Source organism: Lygodium microphyllum, chromosome 3 (assembly GCF_053477565.2).
Source record: "Lygodium microphyllum isolate KBCC chromosome 3, Lygodium_microphyllum_v1.1.10, whole genome shotgun sequence".
In the NCBI taxonomy this organism is placed as follows: domain Eukaryota; kingdom Viridiplantae; phylum Streptophyta; class Polypodiopsida; order Schizaeales; family Lygodiaceae; genus Lygodium; species Lygodium microphyllum.
Window position 1 is genome coordinate 75,400,333 of NC_141137.1, and position 21,724 is coordinate 75,422,056.

Below are 21,724 nucleotides of genomic sequence, written 5' to 3' on the forward strand. Positions count from 1 at the left end.
TGCTTGTTATATACTGCTGCCAGCATTTCAATAAGAAGTTGATTTGTCCTGGCTCATTTATCATCTCTGAGTTACTAGTGAGTGCTTGATTAATAGTTGAGGTGTTAATTTCTTTTTGAGTAACAGTGCAAGTCTTAGGGTCTAGGATGACAGAGCCCTAGATCTACATACTTCATTGTGATAGGCCTGTCTTATTATCATCTCTGAGTTACTAGTGAGTGCTTGATTAACAGTGTGGCGTTTTTTCTTTTTGACTGGTAGTGTGAATTTCTGGAGTCTAGGATGACAGAGCCCTAGATCGACATATGCCACTGTGAGACGTAGTGGATGAAGCAGAGTTTGTGCTCAATAGGCGGGATCAGAGGTTTTGACTCTGTGCTAGTGCCACAGAGCTAAAGAACTACAACATGGTTGTTTTGTAACCTATTGGATTCATCCATTAGGTACATTTATAAATCCTAAAATGTAATGTCAAAGCTAAACAAACATGGTTTTTGGGATATTCCTGCTGTATTGTATCTCAGCAGGCTACATGTGTCTGCTCTTGCAACATCCATGCTCTAGTTAGCATATTTTGGATTCCACAGAGATACATACACCATTCTACCACCAGTTATGACAATGACACAGTACATTTTCATTGTTTTTTGTCTTTGTTGTAAAGATTCAAATTTCTGGTGGTGTCGTAACTAATGTTTATCCTTCACAGCTGCTGGTTCAAGTCATACAAGCATGTGCAGAATCTCCTGTTTTGACTCATGGAATCAAAAGTGGGTCTCATTTACCACTTCAATTACCTCATTCTTTCTTGGAGGAACCATTTTTATCATTCCCATTGTGCATGGAAAAGATTGAGTTAATCGGCATGAATCTCAGTATGTCTATGGTAGTGAAGGCAGTGCTCAACTCTTACTACATTCTCTGCAAGGAGAGAGTGTTGCGCAGTCTGGCAGCTAAAATTGGCTGTGAAAGTTCAGAAACCTCAATCTTTACAGCAGGGGATGAAGTGGAATGGTGGTCATGTTTGCTTGCCAAGATACCTTTTCAGCAACTTGTATGTTACATGGAAAGAAACTGGCTTCAATTTGAACATATTTTTTCCCAGGTACAAGCAATAATTGTCTTGCATGCCATCAGGCACTATGGATGCATATTTTTAACAATCGTAAAATGAACAACAATGATGCCTGACCTTGGGGCCTTTTCTTTCATTCCTCTAAAGATTCATTACGTCTTTCAAGGAATTTGGTGAATCATGATTTTGAATGATCATTCATTTGGTTTTCATGGTTATGTTTGCCTCTCCATTTGTTTCTAATGCACTCATTCTGGTAATTATTGTTGTTATTTATGTAGTGGCTAAGCTTGGCTGCTGTTCTTTTCCCTGAGTGGTTGCATACGCCAGCCCTTCTCGATGATGAGATTGAATCCCTCATAATGGCAGATGAACCTGCTGATGTTGTATCAAGTTCTGCAAATGATGAAGTGGGGGGAGCACATGCAAAATCTGAACATACAATGACCAAAGATAAATCTGCTAGCTGCTTAGAGAAGAATGGAGTGAATTCAGTGGATGCTTCTGTAAAGGCTGTGGGTTTGACGGTTGATTTGGTTAGAACAGCAATGCAGAAAGCTCTTGAGGATCCAGTAGCTGCAGAAGAAATATTGCATTTTTTGATCCTTAAATCAGCAACACTAGATGAACAAATAAAGTGTGACGTAACTGGCATTCAGTTGGCTATAATGGAAGATCTTGTTCCGAGGCTCCTGGATTTTCAGTGCCCCAGGTTTTTGCAGCAGAAATTCTGCTTATGGTGGAAGAGTCGTCAAACCTTCACAAAACAGCTCTTACTTCCTGCTTTCATTGATTCTATTTTTGAGAAGTCACAAGACTCACATGATAATGGAGTTGTAACCTTACAGATAAAAAAGCTAGCGTCCCAGCTTGACTGGGGATGTGTAGGCAAATACAAATCTCTCGTACAGCAGCCTTTCTTGCTACTTGCTTGCAAGCTGGAAATTTATCGAACGCCTTTATTGTCCATTCTTCTGGATACTCTCTCAGGATTCCTAACTGTTAACAATAGATTGTGTTTGTCAATAGCATCTGCTGAGGCAAGAGAAGACTCTTTGTCAACTGATGAGGTTACTACAGCACTGATGGCTCAAGACAGGTTTGTCTCTACTACTGCAAGACATTGTGAAAAGCTACAAACCTTAAAATATTCTTGACTGTGCTGATATGCTCGACTCTTCTTGCTTCAGTGCAGTATGCCAGATACTTCTTGAAGCATGCATTAAAATCACAGTTGAATGTGACAATGTTACAGCTGGAACACTGGTTGAAAGTCGTAAATTGATAAGTGGTTTCCTTGCATCATTCTTGGATTCAAAACCTATGCTCCTCAAGCTGCTTCACTTCCAGGTACGTAAACTTGATTTTTCAACAAAATGAGTTGTGCTATGGCAAACTGAGACTTCAAGAGCACTTTACTGTCAATCCCAGACAAACTCAAATAGACGAGTGATGAAGCTCTACGTGAAAGCTTTTCTACATGTTTCAAAGGGCTTTCTGAATGGACTGGCCTATCTTCTTAATCAAATTTCAACCTTGTTTTTATGCTGTGGCATTGAGGAAATAGAACAAACATGAAGTTCTTGAATGGATCTGTTCCATCCATTGCAACTTAATAGCCTGACCCTGCCTTACTTGGACAAAAAGGATCATGGCTCTTGTTCCCATGGTGAGACCTTGCAGTCATCTGCACTGGCCCAAACACATTGTGTGCAGGTCCAACTGTGTTTGTGACCCAATCCTGGCCTTGTTCAAGTAGGCAAGTTATGCGAAGCCTTCTAAAATTGCATACGGCATCCTTTTTCCTCACGTGACAATACCAGTAGTGTCCTCATCTTCTCTTTTCTTCCACAAGAGCTTCTTGATTATGAACCTCAGCTAAATAAACATAGGCTGAAAATGAATCCACTGGTGCATTCCATCCTGTTCTCCCTCGTATACTCTGACTTGCATTAGCCAATTCAAACTTTGTTGTTTTGCCTTTCTCCAACAATCTAATGCTTACATTCAAACACGAGATTTTGCTTCAGCCATGCCTTCTTTATGAGCTTTGTCAGTTCTTTCAATTCTCAACCCATATATGGCTGCATCTATGGTAACAAATGCTGTCCTTGCAGCCATCTCTTTCAACCTCTTGTGCATGCCACCATTTTCAAAATTTAGCTCTATTGGAAGACCAAATTCTGTTGCATGTATTTTACCATCTTTCCAAAAGACTAATCTTTTTGCTTCTGCTTCACGGTAGACTGTACAGTCTCGCTTTTCATGCTGTAAACTGTCGCACCAAATGCATCCCCTCGTGCGCATATCGACTTTTAATTCATGGAGCAAAGCTGTAGCAGCCAACCCTTTATTGGGCTTTTCAATCCAAGCTATAAATGTCTTTTTAGTTACCAATCCTGCATCTTTCAAGAAAAACTCTTCTCTTAAAGCTTTCTTAAAAGCTATTCAATCAGCATCTCTTCTATTTAACTCATTAATCCGATCATCCAATGCATGCATGGCCAAACGAGAGAAATACTGACTCCATGCTGTTGAGCTAAAATATGCATTACTTGCTGATTAGCCTCTTAAACAGCCCCAAAACACACTAAAAATGCTCTTTTAGAGAAAAACCCTAAAACGGGGAGCGGTTCGAGAGAGTTCAGTGGAAACCCTAAAACAGGGAGTGGTTCGAGAAAGTTTAGTGGAAACCCTAATTTTTGGGCCGCCCTTCCACATCTATAAATAGACAGACTGCCTCCATTCAGCAATGATCCTTGTTTTGCAGGTTACACCAGTCCACACACCCTCTGCTGTTGTTGGTGCCCAGTTTCTAGCCTGTAGCCCGCCTCCATCTGTTGTCTAGCCATCATTGACTGCAGCCACATCATCTTCAGCCTGTCCATTGCTGTAGGTGACAGCTCTCAACTGTTGGCGACTGCTCCAAACTGTCCCAGATTGCTGTTCTACCTGTTGTCCATCATCTCCAGGGTTAGCCAGCCTGCGTTTTCAGCATTGCAGGCACTGACACTCTCAGACACTGTTTCAGCTTGCTGTTTATAGCAGATTGTGCACAGTTTTCAGCCCCCGATCGGTGGTACACTACTGCGTTTACCAGTTTCCAGCCTCTAGACTGCTGCGTTTTGGTGGCCAGCCTGCTGCCATTCACTATTCAGCACTCCTACACTCCAACTGGTGGTCACAGACTTGGGATCCGTCTTCGGTGGACGTCACACTCCGACATTGCTCTGCCCTTGAGCACACTGTACACTCTTACATTCATTTATAGCATTCATTCACTTCAGAGTTGTGTTCTCTCTCTCCCTTCTTCTGTTTGTGTTTGAGTTTTGAGTTTTTTTTTTTTTTTTTGAATAAGTGTGGTAAATTTTATGGGATGCGGCCAATTGAGGAATAGTGACCCAGAAGACGGGAGTAGGGAGGGTACAACCAACACATCACAAAACAATACAAGCTAACCCATCCACTCAGGGTGGCGATGACAAGGAAAAGTAGGTGATGAGGTATCCATGTGATGAAGAAGGATGGTGGTGTGGTAACAACAGCCGTCGGTGGAAGCATGAAGAATGCTCATGCAGCGGGTGCCACTTGGACAGTGTCCCTCATAGGGAAATTGTTCACTTGCCCAAGTGCCCTAGTACAAAGATGATGAAATCATGCAATGCAAAGGGTAAGGTACAACAGGAGGGAGAAACCGATGTCGAAGACAAAGTGCTGAAGCCTGTAGCATACCAAGAAGGATAGGAACCCCCTCTCAACCTGGATGTAGATGCCGAAGAAGAAAGAGGAGCCTGATGTCGGTCTTCGTGTGGTGCCGAGAACCATAAGGAATGAAGAGGAGAAGAAAGCATCCCAGCTGGAAGAGCTAGGTAGAAGTCACCGCCATGATAGCATCAAGAGAGATGCTGTACGATCCACCTCGGGAGGGGAAGCCTCCATGCTAGTAGAAGAGCAAAACTCCAAGGATGATGAAACCATGAAGGAATGGCGCATATCCCAAGTCTCCAGTCCAGGTAGGATGGGGCAAACTTGCATGTTAGCTCTACACTGAAAGCAAAACCTGCAAAGGAGATCAAAGTCTGCAATCACAGAGGTTAGCAGGTGAGAGCATCTACAGGCTGTTAAGACAAGGCAATAGCAGTAAATGACTGATTTTCTTCAGTTCTTTGCATCTACAAGCTGTTGAGACAAGGCAACAACAATAAATGACAGATTTTTTTCAATTCTTCGCGAAGAAAGTCTAAATTTTCTCTCTCCTCAGCATTCTCTCTCATCTCGCAGCTTTTCTACAGCCTTGCTCCAAAGAATGCAGCATTGAGATGACCAAAGGCTGAGAAATTTCAGATTTCTCTACTGTAAAGGGTTTAGTAGCAGCCTCAGGAAGTGTGTCAGAAATTGGAAGCTCCAAGACTTGGATTCAAGAGAGCTGAAGCTGTTTTTAGCATATTCAAGTAGAGGGACCAGCAAATAATTGAATTTGGGGCATTTTCCATCTCCATCAAAGCAGGTGAAGGCCAATTGATTTCTTGAATCAAGGGGCAAAATCAGATTAAAGACTTGCTTGTCATTTTGAACAGCAAGGGGAGTTAGAATATTGAAAGGGATTGGGAGAATCCCATTGTACATCAACTTCTTCTTCAATTAAGTTAAATAAATACGGAAAGGGGTGCGAGTTTTGGGGCCAACAAGGTGTCCAATGTCGAAGATTATATGGTAAAGTGTAAAAAAAGTTTTGTGAATTTGTTAACTGCTGTAAATAGTGCTTAATCATGTTATTTACCACCCTATCCCAGGTGGAAGACTGGTTACACCTTATGTACCTTCAAATGGTCCTTGCTTGCCATTCAATCTATACCCACAAGCCAAGAAAACTTTTGAGGAAAGAAAAGCTTTATGCAAGAAGGGATTTGTTTTAAATGTGGGCAAACATGCCACAATAGGAAAGTAGTGTTTTTGTTTCACAAGGATTAAACCATAAGAAGTGAACTTGTAACATGGAAATTTATACTAAAATTCAAAGAATCCACAACATATGCAAAGTGGGATTACTTTGCCATCCTTTGATTATCAGAAAAGGCTTTTCAACATAGGATAAAAGTCGAAGGACTGTCCCACACAATAAAAAAATAACTTGCACTCTTTTCTATTAATTTGTATGGTATTATTTATTCAGTTTGTTTTCTTGGTAATTATTAGAGAAAATTGCATTACAGCTAGCCACTGATGAGTAGCCATATGTTATTGTAGATCCACATAGTCATAGTTGCCTCCGTATGACGTACGGTACTGTCCATACGGCATGATTTGTACGGTACATATCCATATGTGATTTTGGGCCTATTTGGGCCACCTGGTCTGCGCGTCTTGGATTCCGCATTGTCAAGGTAGCCATCTTGACTATAGGAGAGAAGATCTCATCAAAGTTAATTCCATGTTTCTGCTTGTATCCCTTTGCAACCAATCTTGCTTTGTACTTTGGTGAGGAACCGGAAGTGACCTTCCTCTTGTAAACCCATTTGCATGGAAGTGTTTTCTGCCCTTTAGGCAACTGCACCAAGTCTCAAGTGTCATTTTTCTCAAGAGATTTCATCTCTGGCAACATGGCTTTATACCATTTCTTGCTGTCTTGTCTGCCCATTGCTTCCTTGAAGCAAGATGGTTCACCATAGTCTGTCAATATGACATAATCAACCACATTGTTTGCACTAGGAACAAATCTATTAGGTTGTCTTGTAGCTCTAGACGATCTCCTAATCCAATGATCATTGTTTGCTGGCTATTCTTGCAAATTTCCATTTTCAGCATGCTGTCCTGGCATTTTAGCTTGTAAATCAACATTAACAGCTTGCTGTCCTGGCTGTTCCTGCATATGTAGTGGTTCATTATTATGGGCAATAGCTGGCTGATCATTTTCAACATTATTTTTTGCATTTACAGGTTCACCCGGAATACAACCCTCCGGACCTCCTCAGTCTTTTCGGGCTGTTTGTGCATGCGATCTTACTGGAAGATAACATCATTGTTGTGTACTACTTTCATTTTCTCGGGATTCCACAATCTATACCCCATTTCACCCTCGTCACCATATCCTAGGAAAATGCATTTGCAAGACTTTGGCTGAAGTTTGCTGCGTTTTTTTTTACGAATGTACACAAAAGTCTTGTAGCCAAACACTTTCAGGTGAGTATATGAGGGTGGCTTGCCCGACCACGCTTCTTGGGGAACTTTTCCCCCAAAGACCTGTTTGGTGACCGTTTAATCAAGTGTACAACTGTGATAACAACCTCTGTCCAAAAACCATGGGGTAATGCAGCATGAGACAACATTGTACGGACCTTATCCTATATGGTCCGATTCATATGCTCTACAACTCCATTTTAGGGTGGATTATGAGGGGCAATGAGCTCCCTCTTTATCCCTTTGTTGTCACAAAATGCCTGAAAGGCCTTGGACACATATTCCCCACCATTGTCAGAGTGAAGACACTTAAGTGTCTTATCAGTCTGATTTTTAACCAATGCCAATAATTTTTTAAACTTGTCAAGCACTTCATCCTTGCTACGAATAGGATGAACCCATACCTTTCGTGTAGCATCATCAACAAAGGTGACAAAATATTTCTTCCCCCCTAAAGATAATTTTGGCATTTGACATACATCTGAATGTACTAACTCTAGAGGAGAAGATTTTAGTGAAAGGGATTTTTTATGAGACATCTGTACATGTTTACCATAAACACAATGATCACAATGTTCAAAATCAGCATAACGAAGACAAGGCGAGTAACCCAAACGAAAAAGCACTTTCATTCTTGTTTGACTCATGTGTCCCAACCAGCCATGCCACAAAGAAACGCTTGGTTGCTCGGTCACGGCAACAACATGATCACTCACACTAGATACATGGAGAGGATACAAAGCATCACTTTTACAACCTTTGGCCAATCACTCTAGATCCCTTACAGATCTTCCATTTTCCATCATCAAAGGTGGTATGAAGACCATCATCATCTAGCTGCATTGTGCTAATCAAGCTCTTCTTGAACTGAGGTATATGCCGTACGTGCTGAAGTGTGAAGACAGAGCCATGCTAAAACTGCAACTACACACTGCCAATACCTGCAATGTCACGTGCATAGTTGTCCCTAAGATGAATAACACCATGTCGACCCCCTGTATAGACAGAGAACCACTCACGATGAGGGGTGATATAAAAGAAAGCGCCTGAATCGAGAATCCAGGTATGCATGTCATCATCTGTATCTGCAAGTAAAGCATGTGCACCAAAGTGTGAAGAGACCAAACGGACATCATTTCCACTGTCACTGTCATGAGTGACTACATTCACCTCTTCAATTTTGACACTGCTCTTCTTGGGTTGACCCTTTTTCTCCTATTCCTTGCTATCATCTGTCTTCTTGCCCTTTCCTTTCTCTTTTTTCCATTTGTAGCAATCACGTTTAAAGTGACCCTTCTTACCACAATGGTGGCATTCAACATCTTTGCCATGTGATTTATTGTGTCCCTTGCTATCAGATTTGCCTTTCTACTATGATCTGCCCCTAGTATGCAAAGCACTAGAAGACTTACTGGATGCATTGTTTTGCCGATTCATTTCTTCCATGAGTAGAGCACTCTCTACATCAGGATACAAAAGAATCGCATTGGAATTGCTCATAGCAGTCTTGAATGTATCACAACTCTCTGGAAGAGTGCAAAAGCAAGAACGTAGCCTTAAATTCTTCATCAATCATGAACTTCAAGGCAACCAGCTGGCTGAAAATGAAGTTAAACTCACTCAAGTGAGTAGACATTGCTGTACCCTCTTTCATACGCAAATCCATAAGCTTTTTCAGCCAATACACTTTGCTTGCAGCACTCTTCTGCGCATATAGTTCTTCCAGTCGAGTCCAAATAGCATATGCAGAATCCAAACCTTCAATGTTAAACAGCAAGGCATTAGAAATCGATAGCTCGATGGTTGAGCGTGCAAGCTCATTTAACTCATCCCAATTGTCCTGTTCCATGTTTGCGGGCTTTGCCCCTTTGGTTTTGATTGGCGTTGCTTGTTTCTTTTGCAACAGGATATTGTAGCACTGTTTTTGCCAAACTGCAAAGTTATGTGCTCCTTCAAGCTTCTTTATGTGCATGAGATTACTACTGTCACTGCTGTCAGCCATGATTTTCAGCCCTAATGTGACAAAAAAATTCAGCAAAATGTAGGCTTGAACTATCACACAAATGACCAAGGTACAAACAAGTACCAACCAGCAATAAATGACCACGCAGAAGCAGTGATTTCAGATTTGTAATTAAATTTTAGAAGCACCAATCCATGTGCTACAGCATTCCACAATTGATTACAGTTGTTCCAAGGGCATATACATTACATTACATGAGAAATCCCAAATTTTAGCTGCAATTTCTGTTGTACATGTACCCTCGGACATAAAATTTGATACGCACGGTCAAAAGCCCCAAAATTTTTGTGCTCAAAGCATTAACCACACATCTGCATTTTCTCTGTCATGTATAGAACATACCAATTTTGCCAAAATAGAGAAATTTCAGCAAAACCCCCAAATTTTTCCTAGTGTCAGATGTTCAAATTGCAAGGAATTAAACCTGCATGTACATAAAATGATCAAATGGTGCATAAATTTTGCCCAAACGGCAAAAGCTCCAAATTGCACGGGGTCCAATGTACATCAATGTCAAGAAAATTGTTAAATTTCAGTCCAATTTTTGCATGTATTTGAAAAGTCCCAAACATCGGAGGCAAAATGTTACAAATTCATGCAATTTCTGAGACAAATTTGCTTGTCCTACATCACAATTTCCAAATCCTTTGCTAGATTTTTCAAGCTTTGAGTGGCCTTTGGCAAGTCTACTCAGCTACTAGTGAGGGCTATAGATATAAAATATTTTCTGAGATACAGAGAGTATTGAAACCTAGTATCTCAAGTAAGGTAAGAAAAGTTACTTTGTTCATGCTTATTAATATATTTCTTGACTTCTTTTCTAATGCTGATATAAGAAAATCAAAGGCTATGCTTTCACTGAAGAGACTAACATATTATCATGTTATACAATTTGTTGATGGGGGATGGGACACTAAGATAGAAGGGAAAATTATATGTAAGATAGATCAAGACTCTATAGCTTGTAAATATATGATTACTACTCAAAATTTCATCTTTAGCTTTTATTATAGTAGATGGCATTATGTTGGCGGTAGTCTGGTCACTTTAAACTAAAATATTGCTAATTTTAGCAAATATTCTATAATAGATCTTGATGTTTGGTACAATGAGGTCATTATTGCAATCTTAAATATTAGATCATCATGTACGCTACATCAAGTGAGGATGGATTTACAGAATGAAGATATTGAACTATCATACTCATTTGTGTTCCAACTTAATAACAAACAAGTAAGTTTTTATTTCATATTATATCCACTTAGGTGTATATCTGATTTCACTTACTGATTAATAAACATTTGTAACAATTTTTTTATAGATATCAATCATATGACATAAAGACTCAAAGTTTTGTATGAAATTTGGGTACATGTTGTTGTAGGCATTGATATATTTACGTACCCACATAATATTGTATTTTTTTTAGTGTACAATTCGAAACACCGTTTCTCCATTTTCAAAATTTGGTCGAAATTCCGAAACTTCGGTTTTTCTCGTTTCCATTTTCCTCGTTTTTGAAATTCCCCTGTACTATGGTGGGCCCCTCAAATGTGGTGCAAGTTGTTACCAACAATGCATCGAATTGTCAACGCATGGGCCGTTTGCTTGAGGCCGAGTTCCCTACCATTGTGTGGACTCCATATGCAAGTCATTGTTTGGACTTGCTCATGGAGGACATTGGGAAGCTCAAGTGGGTGAAGAGGGTGGTCTACAAAGCTACATCAATTGTCACACAACAAAGGTAAAGATGCTTGTGATGTATCGCGAGCATAGCACATTGGAGTTGAAAATGACAATTTCTACTTTAAACATGTATGCTATGATCTATCATTTAATGATTTATGGTTTTTGTTATTTAAAAAATCATCTTAAATTTTTTTCATACTAATATCGTACCGTACCTTATAAAATCATAAGGTACCATTCAATACCATATTTTATCGTACTGTACTGTATTGTACCTTTCATATTTGACAACTATGCACATAGTTTAGAACAAAGATAATTTACACTTCCCCCTACATGATCCGATTGATTGGTTGTGACTAGAACTCCAATATATTATTGTCAGACTTGCACACAAAAAAGGTTAATATGTCAGAATGTGGGTTAGATCTTGACAATTACAATCAATAAGGTGGCATGAAAAGTTTGTGCAATGTGCATGTGTAGGCAGAAAGCTTAGAATGCACATATCTTTCTAAATGAATCTCATATTAAGATTCTATAAATGTTTTTGCAATGTCCTCAAATAGAAATTTGATATAATGTCCTTAATTGGAGGGAGGGGGTCTCTAAAATTTAGATCCCTAAATTTAGGAGCCTTGGATTGGCCTAAAAATGCTAATACTAAAAAATTAGGAAAACATTTAAAAGTAATAATAATGTGTCCAAACAATTCTTACTAAATTAGTTGTATTTATGACAACTCTTAGGTGAAAAAGGAAAGACATTTAAGACAGTTATCATTCTAACTTCTTAGTGTCCCTCGACTTGTCTCATCTCATGAGATGTAGTTGAATGCTTGTCTCGTGCTATGATTTTCCTCTTTTCATTAAGTCTACCCTTCTCTATAAAAAGAGCTAACTTTCTCTCATTCCTTACTGTAAACTCACGTACAATAGTTGAATTTCCTACCATTTCATAAACAAATATTTTAATTTCTCCCTTCTTCCACTATTGTTCTTCAAGGTAGGAGACCAATAAATCTATTTTCAGCACTTATTTCCAAACATTTCCTCTTCTCTTTTTCTTGTTTGGGATTGTAAAGGAAGCCTTATTGATGTATAGCTCTACAACTATGAAGAAACATTGACCTTCCCTCTTTTATACCCTCCATTGGAAATAATTGGTTTGGTTGTTGCATCATAACTTTATGTATATCAACAAGTGCACATTATTATATCTTTGCATGATATTTGAGAGTGACTGTTGTAGTTTACTCACTCTTTGGTTGATAGTAACTGAGCTTAACGTAGGGGACTTGGATTGGGCAATTATATATTCCCTCTTTTGGGAGGAGGGGTGTTGAGCTAAAAATGCATTACATGCTGATTAGCCACATTAAATAGCCCCAAAACAAGCTTAATTAATCAAATTACCAAAACTTTCATTAAAAGAAATGCATTCTTAGAGAGTGTTTATGTCTCATAAGCCAAATCCTAATTTGAGAGGACTCAACCATCTATAAATAGATATGCTGCCCACCACTCAGCCTCAATCTTGCTCTTATAGCTTGCAAGTGCCTTCTCTCTGCTATCCGTGCCCCGTTTGCGGAGAATATCTTAGCTAAAGTTGTTGTCCATTGCTGTCTACTATCTGTCCCCTGTCTTCCAATGTTTTGCCGTTGTACCAGAGTTTTCTACTAGCTGGTGATTGCTGTCCTAGACTGGAACAGCATGCATTTACTATTTCCACACCTCTTGGAGCTGCCGTACAGCCTGTTAGCCTGTCCCGCCCTGCTGCCACGTCAGCCCTACTGCTGCGTTTACCAATTTTCTGCATTCACCTTGCCTGCCATGTCAACAAAATCTGTGTTTTGCAGTCCATTGTATTTGTGCAGCTGCCACGTAATCATTGCTGCCTGCATTTGCTGATTTCCAGCACTTGGCTGCACGTTTGTCAGTTATCCAACTTACTATTGCTGCGTTTGCTGTTGTCAGACACCTTCAGAGGCTGCCTACTACATTTTAGGATCCATCAGAGTATGATACACTCTTCTGCGCATACACTTGGCCCTAGTCCTCGAGACATGGAAGTTTGGGGGTCAATTTTTACCTTGCATATTATGTTTGCTGCATTGAGCATTGTACTTATTCATTCATTATTCAGATTTCATTACCTTTTGTGTTCATGGTCTTCATGTTAACCTTGACCATAATCTTGTTTCTTTATTAGTTTGTGCATTTGTTGTATGATTGTGTTTGTATTCTGCAGATGAGCATTTATTTTTGGTGGGGGCGTTTGCTTATCTTTAACCCTCAATCTCTCTATCCATCTCATTTATGTATCTATGGTTGGAACGTTTTGAAATAATTGTCATAGCAAGCTTCTAGTATTTGTTCTTTTCATCTTATGATCCCCAAGGATGTAACATGTGACATATCCTAGATCTTGTAGGTTGCACTCGCGATCCATTTGGGCATGGAGTAAGTACAAATAACTACTTGATGGGCTCTCTCTTAGGTACATCTTGTCTTGAGATTCGTGGTATCAAATCAACCCATCGATCATTCTTGACATAGTTATATCCCTAACACATATGTACCAACATGCTAGTAGTGCTACAATTCTACCTTGAAATTCAACATCCGCTTCTCACCAAGTTAATACATGCACGCATGAACTAGGTTTAGAACGTCATAGGACACATGTTCCCAAGGACTAGGACATATTAAAACAAATGCATGCAATACCCACCAAATAAAGGCCATTATGCAAGATTGTGCCATAGAATACTTGATATGGTAAAGAGTGCCACAACACCCAAGCATGACACCACAAAGAGATGATGATGGGGAGCAAGAGATCGCATGGATCTCAATAACTAGAAGTTGATAATGATTAGTCACATCTTGGCCAAGATTTGTAGTGCTATTATTGATGATTGGTCACATCTTGGCCAAGATTTTTGATGCTATTCTAGACCATAAGTTGAGCAGATGGGCTGAGAGCCATGAGCAAAGCCTATGGAGCAAGTCGACAATGCGCCTTCAAATTAGGATAGTCCACACTTAACCATAATTTTACCCTACATGCCATCCTTGAGGAGGGCCAAGCATACATACAAAATGTATAGCGTTGCTTTGTGGTTTTCCACAAGGCATTTGATAGTGTACCATGGGCAAGGCACTTACACTTACTCCAAGCCATAGGAATATCTCACGTTTGCAAGCAAATTACAAGACCTAAATAGCGTGTCTAACATAGTCTAGAGTATAGTAAGACTAGGGTCAAGCCTACTATGAGTATTGTTTCTATTCCTCCAATCTTCTTTAAAATCAATGTATAGCCAAAAGAGACTGGTGAAAGAGGGCAGCCCTAACTAACTCTTTTAAGGGACCAAAGTATGATATTGATGCTCTGCATGTGCTTTTTGGGATCTTATTGTGAAACTAAGAAAGATCAAGATCATGATATTTAGTTGCATTGCTACGTCAACACCACAATTCATCTCTGAAGGGATGTAGTGGCGTGAATGTCATCATATGTCTACCTTTGGGTTACCTTTGCTGGGCCTAAGCTCACCATGAAGAGAGATACTAACACTAGGCTCATAAGAGGGTTTATGGCCCTTGCTATGCTAGAGAGAGAGAGAGAGAGAGCTCCCAAACCGATTCCAAGAGTTGAGTGGTAAGGACCTATACAATTGCTTATAGAAACACAAATACAATTGTATGACAAAGCACATTGAAAACAGAACATAGTTAGGGTTAGGGTAACTCAGAGACAATGAACATAGTGAATAATTGGAAATGAATGGCTGCTGAATATACAATGCTCAATGTAGCAAACAGACTATGTAGTGAATGAATACTGATCCCTGAACTCTCGTGTCTCTAGGACTAGGGAAAAGTATGAGCTGGAGTGTGTATTGTACTTTGATGGATCCCAAAACGTGGCAAGGCAGCCTCTGAAGACGTATGACAGCAGGAAACACAGCAGTGTGGATACCGGATGTGTGTTTGACGGGGACAATGAACATAGTGAATAATTGGAAATGAATGGCTGCTGAATATACAATGCTCAATGTAGCAAACAGACTATGTAGTGAATGAATACTGACCCCTGAACTCTCGTGTCTCGAGGACTAGGGAAAAGTATGAGCTGGAGTGTGTATTGTACTTTGATGGATCCCAAAACGTGGCAAGGCAGCCTCTGAAGACGTATGACAGCAGGAAACACAGCAGTGTGGATACCGGATGTGTGTTTGACGGGGGCAGAGGAGAGAAAATCTGCAAACGCAAGTTTGAATGATGAGTGGCAGCTTGACAGAGTGCCTGCTGTTTGATAGCAGATAGGATCAAAATGCAGCTAGCTGGGTGGTCATGCACAGTAGGTGACAGCTCGAGGGTAGGTGCCTTGCGCAGTAGACAGGTCACTAGCAGCAAATGCAGACAGGTGCCAGAAGGTAGGATGTGGACAGATAGACCTTGTCAGGCATGTGACCTGCAGACCTAGTAGCAACATACTGTCTGGATGGCATCTCGCATACATGCCACGATTGGCAAGCTCCATTGTGCCCTCTTTCTACCATGAGGACACATCCGACCGTTGCACACATTTGGTCTGCTGCACACATTTGGATGTCCTTGATCCACAGTTTTTGTAGAGCTATACCCCTTGCTGTACTTCTGCCGGCACTGCAAATAGAAGGCTGACTTCATTGAAGCTCTTTATTTGCATGATTATTTTCTTTGGCACTCACTCTTTCTTTCTTTCTCCTTTGCAATGACTTGTTTATGAGCCAAACAAATTCTACACATGCATGGAGCTACATTTCATGGGCACTTCTTTTTCCTCTCTTATTGATCCATCTCTTTTGGTATAGCACTTTATGCACACTTGACCCAGATGGTCCAACACCATGACCACACCTTGTTTTTCATTCATACTAGGAAGATGCATTCTTCTCCATCTTGTTATGTTGGATTGAGTGAATTGACACACTGCCTCTTGATTGGCAAAGTGATTGCTTACTGTGTGGTGGTTGCATTGTAACTGGCATCTTCAGGTTGGATTATTTTTTATTGTAGCTACTGTTTGTGTTTTGCATGAGTGAATATGTATGCTGGATGGTAGACTTAAGCTTCATTGTACCAAGTCTCACGAGTTTCTGATTAGAGAGGTAAATAGAAAAGAAAATGAGCAGACTTATGGTTTCCGTTTTTAAGATTTGTCTATTTCTCTTTACACATTCTTCCTTTCATGTTTTGTCAATGATTTGTTTATTCATGAAGTAAACATGCGATTCTTAAAAACAGCAAGTATATAATGAGTCAGAACTGGCAATTACAGGGTTATAATTTACAACTTGTTCCCATGATGGTGGAGGAAGTTCCTGCTATGGTGCAATGCCTTGCATTTACATCAGATTTACTGCGGCAACAGGATCATTTTAAGAAAGTTTTCTCAATCAGTCTCATCGCAAACACAGCATCTGCGTATGCAGAGATTTCTGAGAGCCTCATAGCTGTTCAACAGGTATTTGTTTAAATGTGTTGAATGATTGAATTAGTGCACTTCTTAGTAATCAATGGGCCCTTCAATTGAGAAGAGAGAGAACAAAGAAGGATAGTTTACTTTTATCGTCAAGAGGTATTACAATGCTATATCTGATATTGTTAACTGCAATGAAACTAACTGAAATAAAAAGTGAAATCTTTAGTGATGCATGTTCACGTAGGCCTTTGGTGTTTAATTCCTACTGATTGCACACAGGCAACTGTTTAAAGACATCGAAGTAATCTAATAGTGAAAAGATGTAAGCATTATCTTCTTGGATGTTTCAATGGTCGGTTATTTCAGGGACCTGGGCATGCACTTACAGAATTGGCCATCACATACACATAGTTTGCACCTACACACCGGTGTGTCCCTTCACATCATCCCACATGCATGTACATGAATCACGTGTGAATCTCAATCATCTCTTTTTATTGGGCACATGGCATATGTGCTGCTTGCAATCTATTCCAATGCAATTTGCTCTTGTAACATGTCCCTAGTGACTACCTTGCATCAAAAGAGTGGACCACCAATGTAATGCATTCCCTTTCAAGAAAGTGGTTGCCTTTCGAATCTTTGAGGACTTTGTGAAGTTCCCCTGTGAATAGGTTGCATCAAATTGTTGAATGAAAGTCAAAACTTTCAGCCTATCTTGTATACCTCTGAAGGACTTAAACTTCATTGCTTTTCCATCCTCATCATAGTATTTTGTTACCCCTTTGGGTGTCAAGTTGTAAACATTGCTGTTGCAAAAAGGGTGCATTTGCTGAATTTACATCAGAACCAATGCCAAACGGAGCATTGCATGACCAACATTCATTCCTTGAGCCCCATAAGCATTCGGGGGTGCAGATGCAGTACCAAACATGCTACTTTGTGCCCCAGGCATCAAGCCAATGGTGACATACATAGGGTTTTGCATATTTTCAGCCATACCCAATTACATTGGGCCTTGCACACCATTCATTGGTTGCTGCATATCATAGGGATTTATGCCATATATTCCTGTATGTGGTCCTTGTCCAACCATAGCATGAAAAATTGTGCTTCCACCAAAATATCCAGGCTGCCCCATCATAGCATGCATGCTCGGCTGTCCAAAATCCATTGGATTGGCACTTTCGTGATGGCCTTGCATTTGCATTGCTTGCCCCGTGGCTATCAATTGCTTTTATTTCATTAGCATCTTTGAGAGCTTCAAATGAAGGGTTTGGCATTATCTTTGGTGCATCTTGCTGTCCTGAAGGTGTAAAAGACGTCTTCTTCTTCTTGCCTTTGTTGTCCTTGTTTGGAGCGTTCAAAAATTGGGTAAATTGAGGATCTTTTGCCAATTCAGCAAAGAGGATCTTTTGCCAATTCAGCAAAGAGATTTGCTGTTGTCCTCATCCGATTCTTGAAGTGGTCATCAAATTCTTCTTCACTTTGCTGGTCATTAGTCTCCTTACGCCTTGAAGGTTGTGCATCTTGCCTAACAACAATATTTTCAGCTTGATGCCCATGGTCTAAGCCTTGTCCAAGGTCAAACATTGCATTTCCTTCATTTCCATGTGAATGTTCATATTGAGAGGCATCATCATTGCTTGAGTCCAACTCACTATATGAAGACATATTGTTGTAATTTCTCAGCTGAGAGTAAAAATCAGCACTAGCACAAAGCTTTGGCTTGCAATCAGATGCCTCCGGCCCACCAAATCAAGGGATTAAGTGGTATTCCGTCAATGGAACCATGAAACCAGCCATCCTCCTCGGATAGGGTGGTAAATAACTTGATTAAGCACTATTTACAGCAATTAACAAATTCACAAAACTGAAATGCACACTTTACCATATAATCTTAGACATTGGATACCTTGTTGGCCCCAAAACTGGCGCCCCTTTCGGTATTTATTTATCTTAATTGAAGAAGAAGTTGATGTACAATGGGATTCTCCCAATCCCTTTTGGTATTCCAACTCCCTTTGCTGTCTAAAATGGTTAGCAAGTCTTCAATCTGTTTGCCCCTTGATTGGGGCAGTCAATTGGCCTTCACCCACTTTGATGGAGATGGAAAATGCCCTAAATTCATTGATTTGGTGGTCCCTTCTCCTGAATTTGACTAAATACAGCTTCTGCCTTATTGAATCCAAGACTTGGAGCTTCCCATTTTTGATACGCTTCTTGAGGCTATTGCTAAACCATAATTTTCACTGCAGATTAGGGTTTATAGCAGGGAAATCTGAAATTTCTCAACCTTTCGTGATCTCAATGCTGTAATCTTCGGAGCAAGGTTGTGGAAAGGCTGGGAGATGAGAGAGAATGCTGAGGAGAGAAAGTTCAAACTTTCTTTGCGAAGAACTGAAGAAAATCTGTCATTTATTGTTGCTACCCTATCTCAATAGCTTGTAGATGCAAAGAACTGAAGAAAATCAGTCATTTACTACTGTTGCTTTGCCTCAATAGCATGTAGATGCTGTCACTTGCTGTTGATTGGTCTTCTCTTGCCCCTGGCTACCTCAGAAGGTCCTCCAATGGCTGCAAATCAGACCTGTAGCACATCTCCTTCCTCTCTCTTGTAGGCTGAATACACTAAAGATGCCTCTCTCTAGTCTCTATAGACGTTTTTCAGTCTTGCATAGGCATTTTTGACAAGTGGCAGCCTTCCTAAATGGTTTTTCCAGCATTATCCATAATTAAATATTCATTTTCTGTCTTTAAATACCGAAAATTGATCTAATAATTATTTTGGTGCGCTGAAAAATAATTTGACTAGCTAATAATTAAATTGGCTAGGCAACTTTCATTCTTGAGTGCCTCTGCGCCATCTTTGACCATCAGATTGGCGTTAGGTACCATTAAACGCCACTTCTCTCGTGTCACCACAACTGACACTTATGGCCAAATGAATGACCTAGGCGAACAGCTGGCACGAGATACCACCAAGTACTTGTGCGGCATAACTTGTAGCAACTTTTGCCTTTGACATCCCATGATTTCGTTGGGTCCCGGGCTTGTAAATTTACTCTAACCCAAGTTACACCTCATATGTGCAACATTCACTTAAACACGTGTTTAAAAATTAATCCACATGTTAAGTGAGGTTTCAAAAATACATGTCCTTATCACATCGGCAATTAAGGATGATTCAAGATAAGCGGAAGAAGTCCTAGTAGGCTTCATTTTCAGAGTCAGAGGGGGACTGCCCTTGTTCTTGTCTATTTAGTTGTCAATGTCTTCGAATTTTGACTTGGAGTTCCAAGCTATTATGGATTGGAAGGTCTTTGTGTTATTGGCTCTTTCACAAGATTAGAGACTTAATGGGGAAAACTATTGCATTTGGTAGGTGATGATGCTTGCCATCTTGGAGTTGTATGATTTGGCAGAGCTTGTGATTGAGGCCATAGACCATCCTTGAACTTGTGATTTATCCAAGCTTTCTGTAGATGAGGATGTTGAGTTGGTAAACCTTTTGGCACATTGGGACAAATTGAATGCCCCCATTCAATCATTCCTCTCTCTCATGCACACCGGGCGTGACAGTCCACATAGAGCATTTAACCATTGATCAGGAGATTTGATTGGAATTGGATTAGTTCTACAATAAGATGATTGTGATGAAGCAGGTGTCTATGCAGATACAGATGCAAATGTTGGACCTCCAATTCTATACGATGGGAGCATGTCAATAAGCTTTGGCAATTGTAGATGTAGGTCGAGATTACTGCCTTGTGGTTATAGGTTTAGTGAAGGAAACCATGTGAAAAGCCATTTATACAAAGACACATGGCAAGGAGTCTTTATAGGGTTTTTAAAGGAACAAACTTGGTCTTTGAAATAGTCTGAGTATTCAATATTAAGTTCTAGTGACTGGTCTTTGAGATAGTTCAAGTATCCAATATTAAGTTCTAATGACTTAATAAGAACTTTGGGGTGAATCTAAAGACATGCAAGGACTTATGTTGAGTGGTACAAGTCATCCATGCTGAAAAATATAAAAAAGTGACGCATTTACAGAAATAGAAATGCAGTGTTTATGACTATTTTGGGGGGATTTTTTGAATTTTGCCAGGGTTGGTTTGTTGATTAGTTCTGTTTGCTTCGATTCGAGTACGTGGATGACCCTATTTTGAGTTTGTATGACAAAATTATGACGGAAACAAGTTGCAGCCAGGGATAGGGCCTGCAGAAATGAAAATGAACTCACGGAAAGCACTGTAGTAAACAGGGACAAGATTGATTATCATTGTTGGATGTATGTGGAGGACTGATCTGAGAGTCTCTGGACTGTTGTGGATTGCTTTGCTCAAAGTTTTCAGGATGTTCACTGTTGTTCACTGCTTGCTTAGTGAGTTCTACCATGATTCGGGTGGTTCTATTGCATGCTATGCTCCGGATTGAGGGTTTGTGTGGGTAGATGTAGGATTCTTCTTTCTCATTGCTGTAACTAATTGAAGGCAAGGATTTTAGGCTGAAAACATGGATCTTTTGAAGGGGGAAACATGGTATTTTGATAGATATGGGCTGCTTTGGTTTTGGGTCTGATTTATGCACATCTGAAGCCTTCTTTTGGGTCGAAATTTTGTTTTGAGCTTGGATTGATGTATAGTAGAACTTTTGGGCTGAACCAAATCGGGTTTTCTATAAGTTATTGTCTCAAATTTATTGTCTGAAAGGGCAAAGTTGTTAGGTACGAAATGTATGGTACGATAAGATACAATACTAAATGGTACCTTAAGATTTTATAAGGTATGGTATGATATTAGTACGAAGAAAAAACTTGAAGAATGAAAAATAGAGAAAGGAGAAAGAAAAAAAGAAAGTTGTAGGCTTGAAGAATAGTGGCCAAAAGTGCCTTATTTTTTGTACTAAATCATACGAATATGTACCATACGGATCGTACCGTACAGAGTAGTTTGTACTATGTATACTGACAACCCTGCGAAAGGGATTGTATATACTATACTAAATCTGAGCCCAAAGCTTGAATACGATAAATATAGATTGCAATTGGGATCTTGATTATTTCCTGTGTTCGAATTATGACAAGTGTGGATTCTCTTGCTTTTTTATTGTGAGCTCTTCTTGCCAAAACCCTAGTGATTTAGGCTAAGCACGTCTAATCTCTTGACATCTTTGGTGAACCCAACGTGAAAGCTTGTAGAATAGTTTAGTAGGATGGATGATGCTTCAGGTTCTATAGATGATGTAAGGCAATTGTTGTAGACTTTTAGTGCCTATTCATA

General features: G+C 39.9%; 1 protein-coding gene across 7 annotated transcripts in view; it reads left to right on the top strand.

Moving 5' to 3' along the window:
- The window catches only part of LOC148038517 (uncharacterized), a 74,396-nt gene that overhangs the window by 37,032 nt on the left and 15,640 nt on the right, over positions 1-21,724 (top strand). For 6 of the 7 annotated variants that reach the window (XM_087672966.1, XM_087672944.1, XM_087672960.1 and 3 more), the window contains exons 7-10: positions 710-1,105; positions 1,357-2,174; positions 2,266-2,425; positions 16,296-16,481. In XM_087672966.1, coding sequence (XP_087529092.1) covers positions 710-1,105; positions 1,357-2,174; positions 2,266-2,425; positions 16,296-16,481 — 1,560 coding nt within the window. Of the gene's footprint in view, positions 1-709; positions 1,106-1,356; positions 2,175-2,265; positions 2,426-16,295; positions 16,482-21,724 lie in introns of those variants that run through there. The other variant, XM_087672982.1, reaches the window with a different exon arrangement.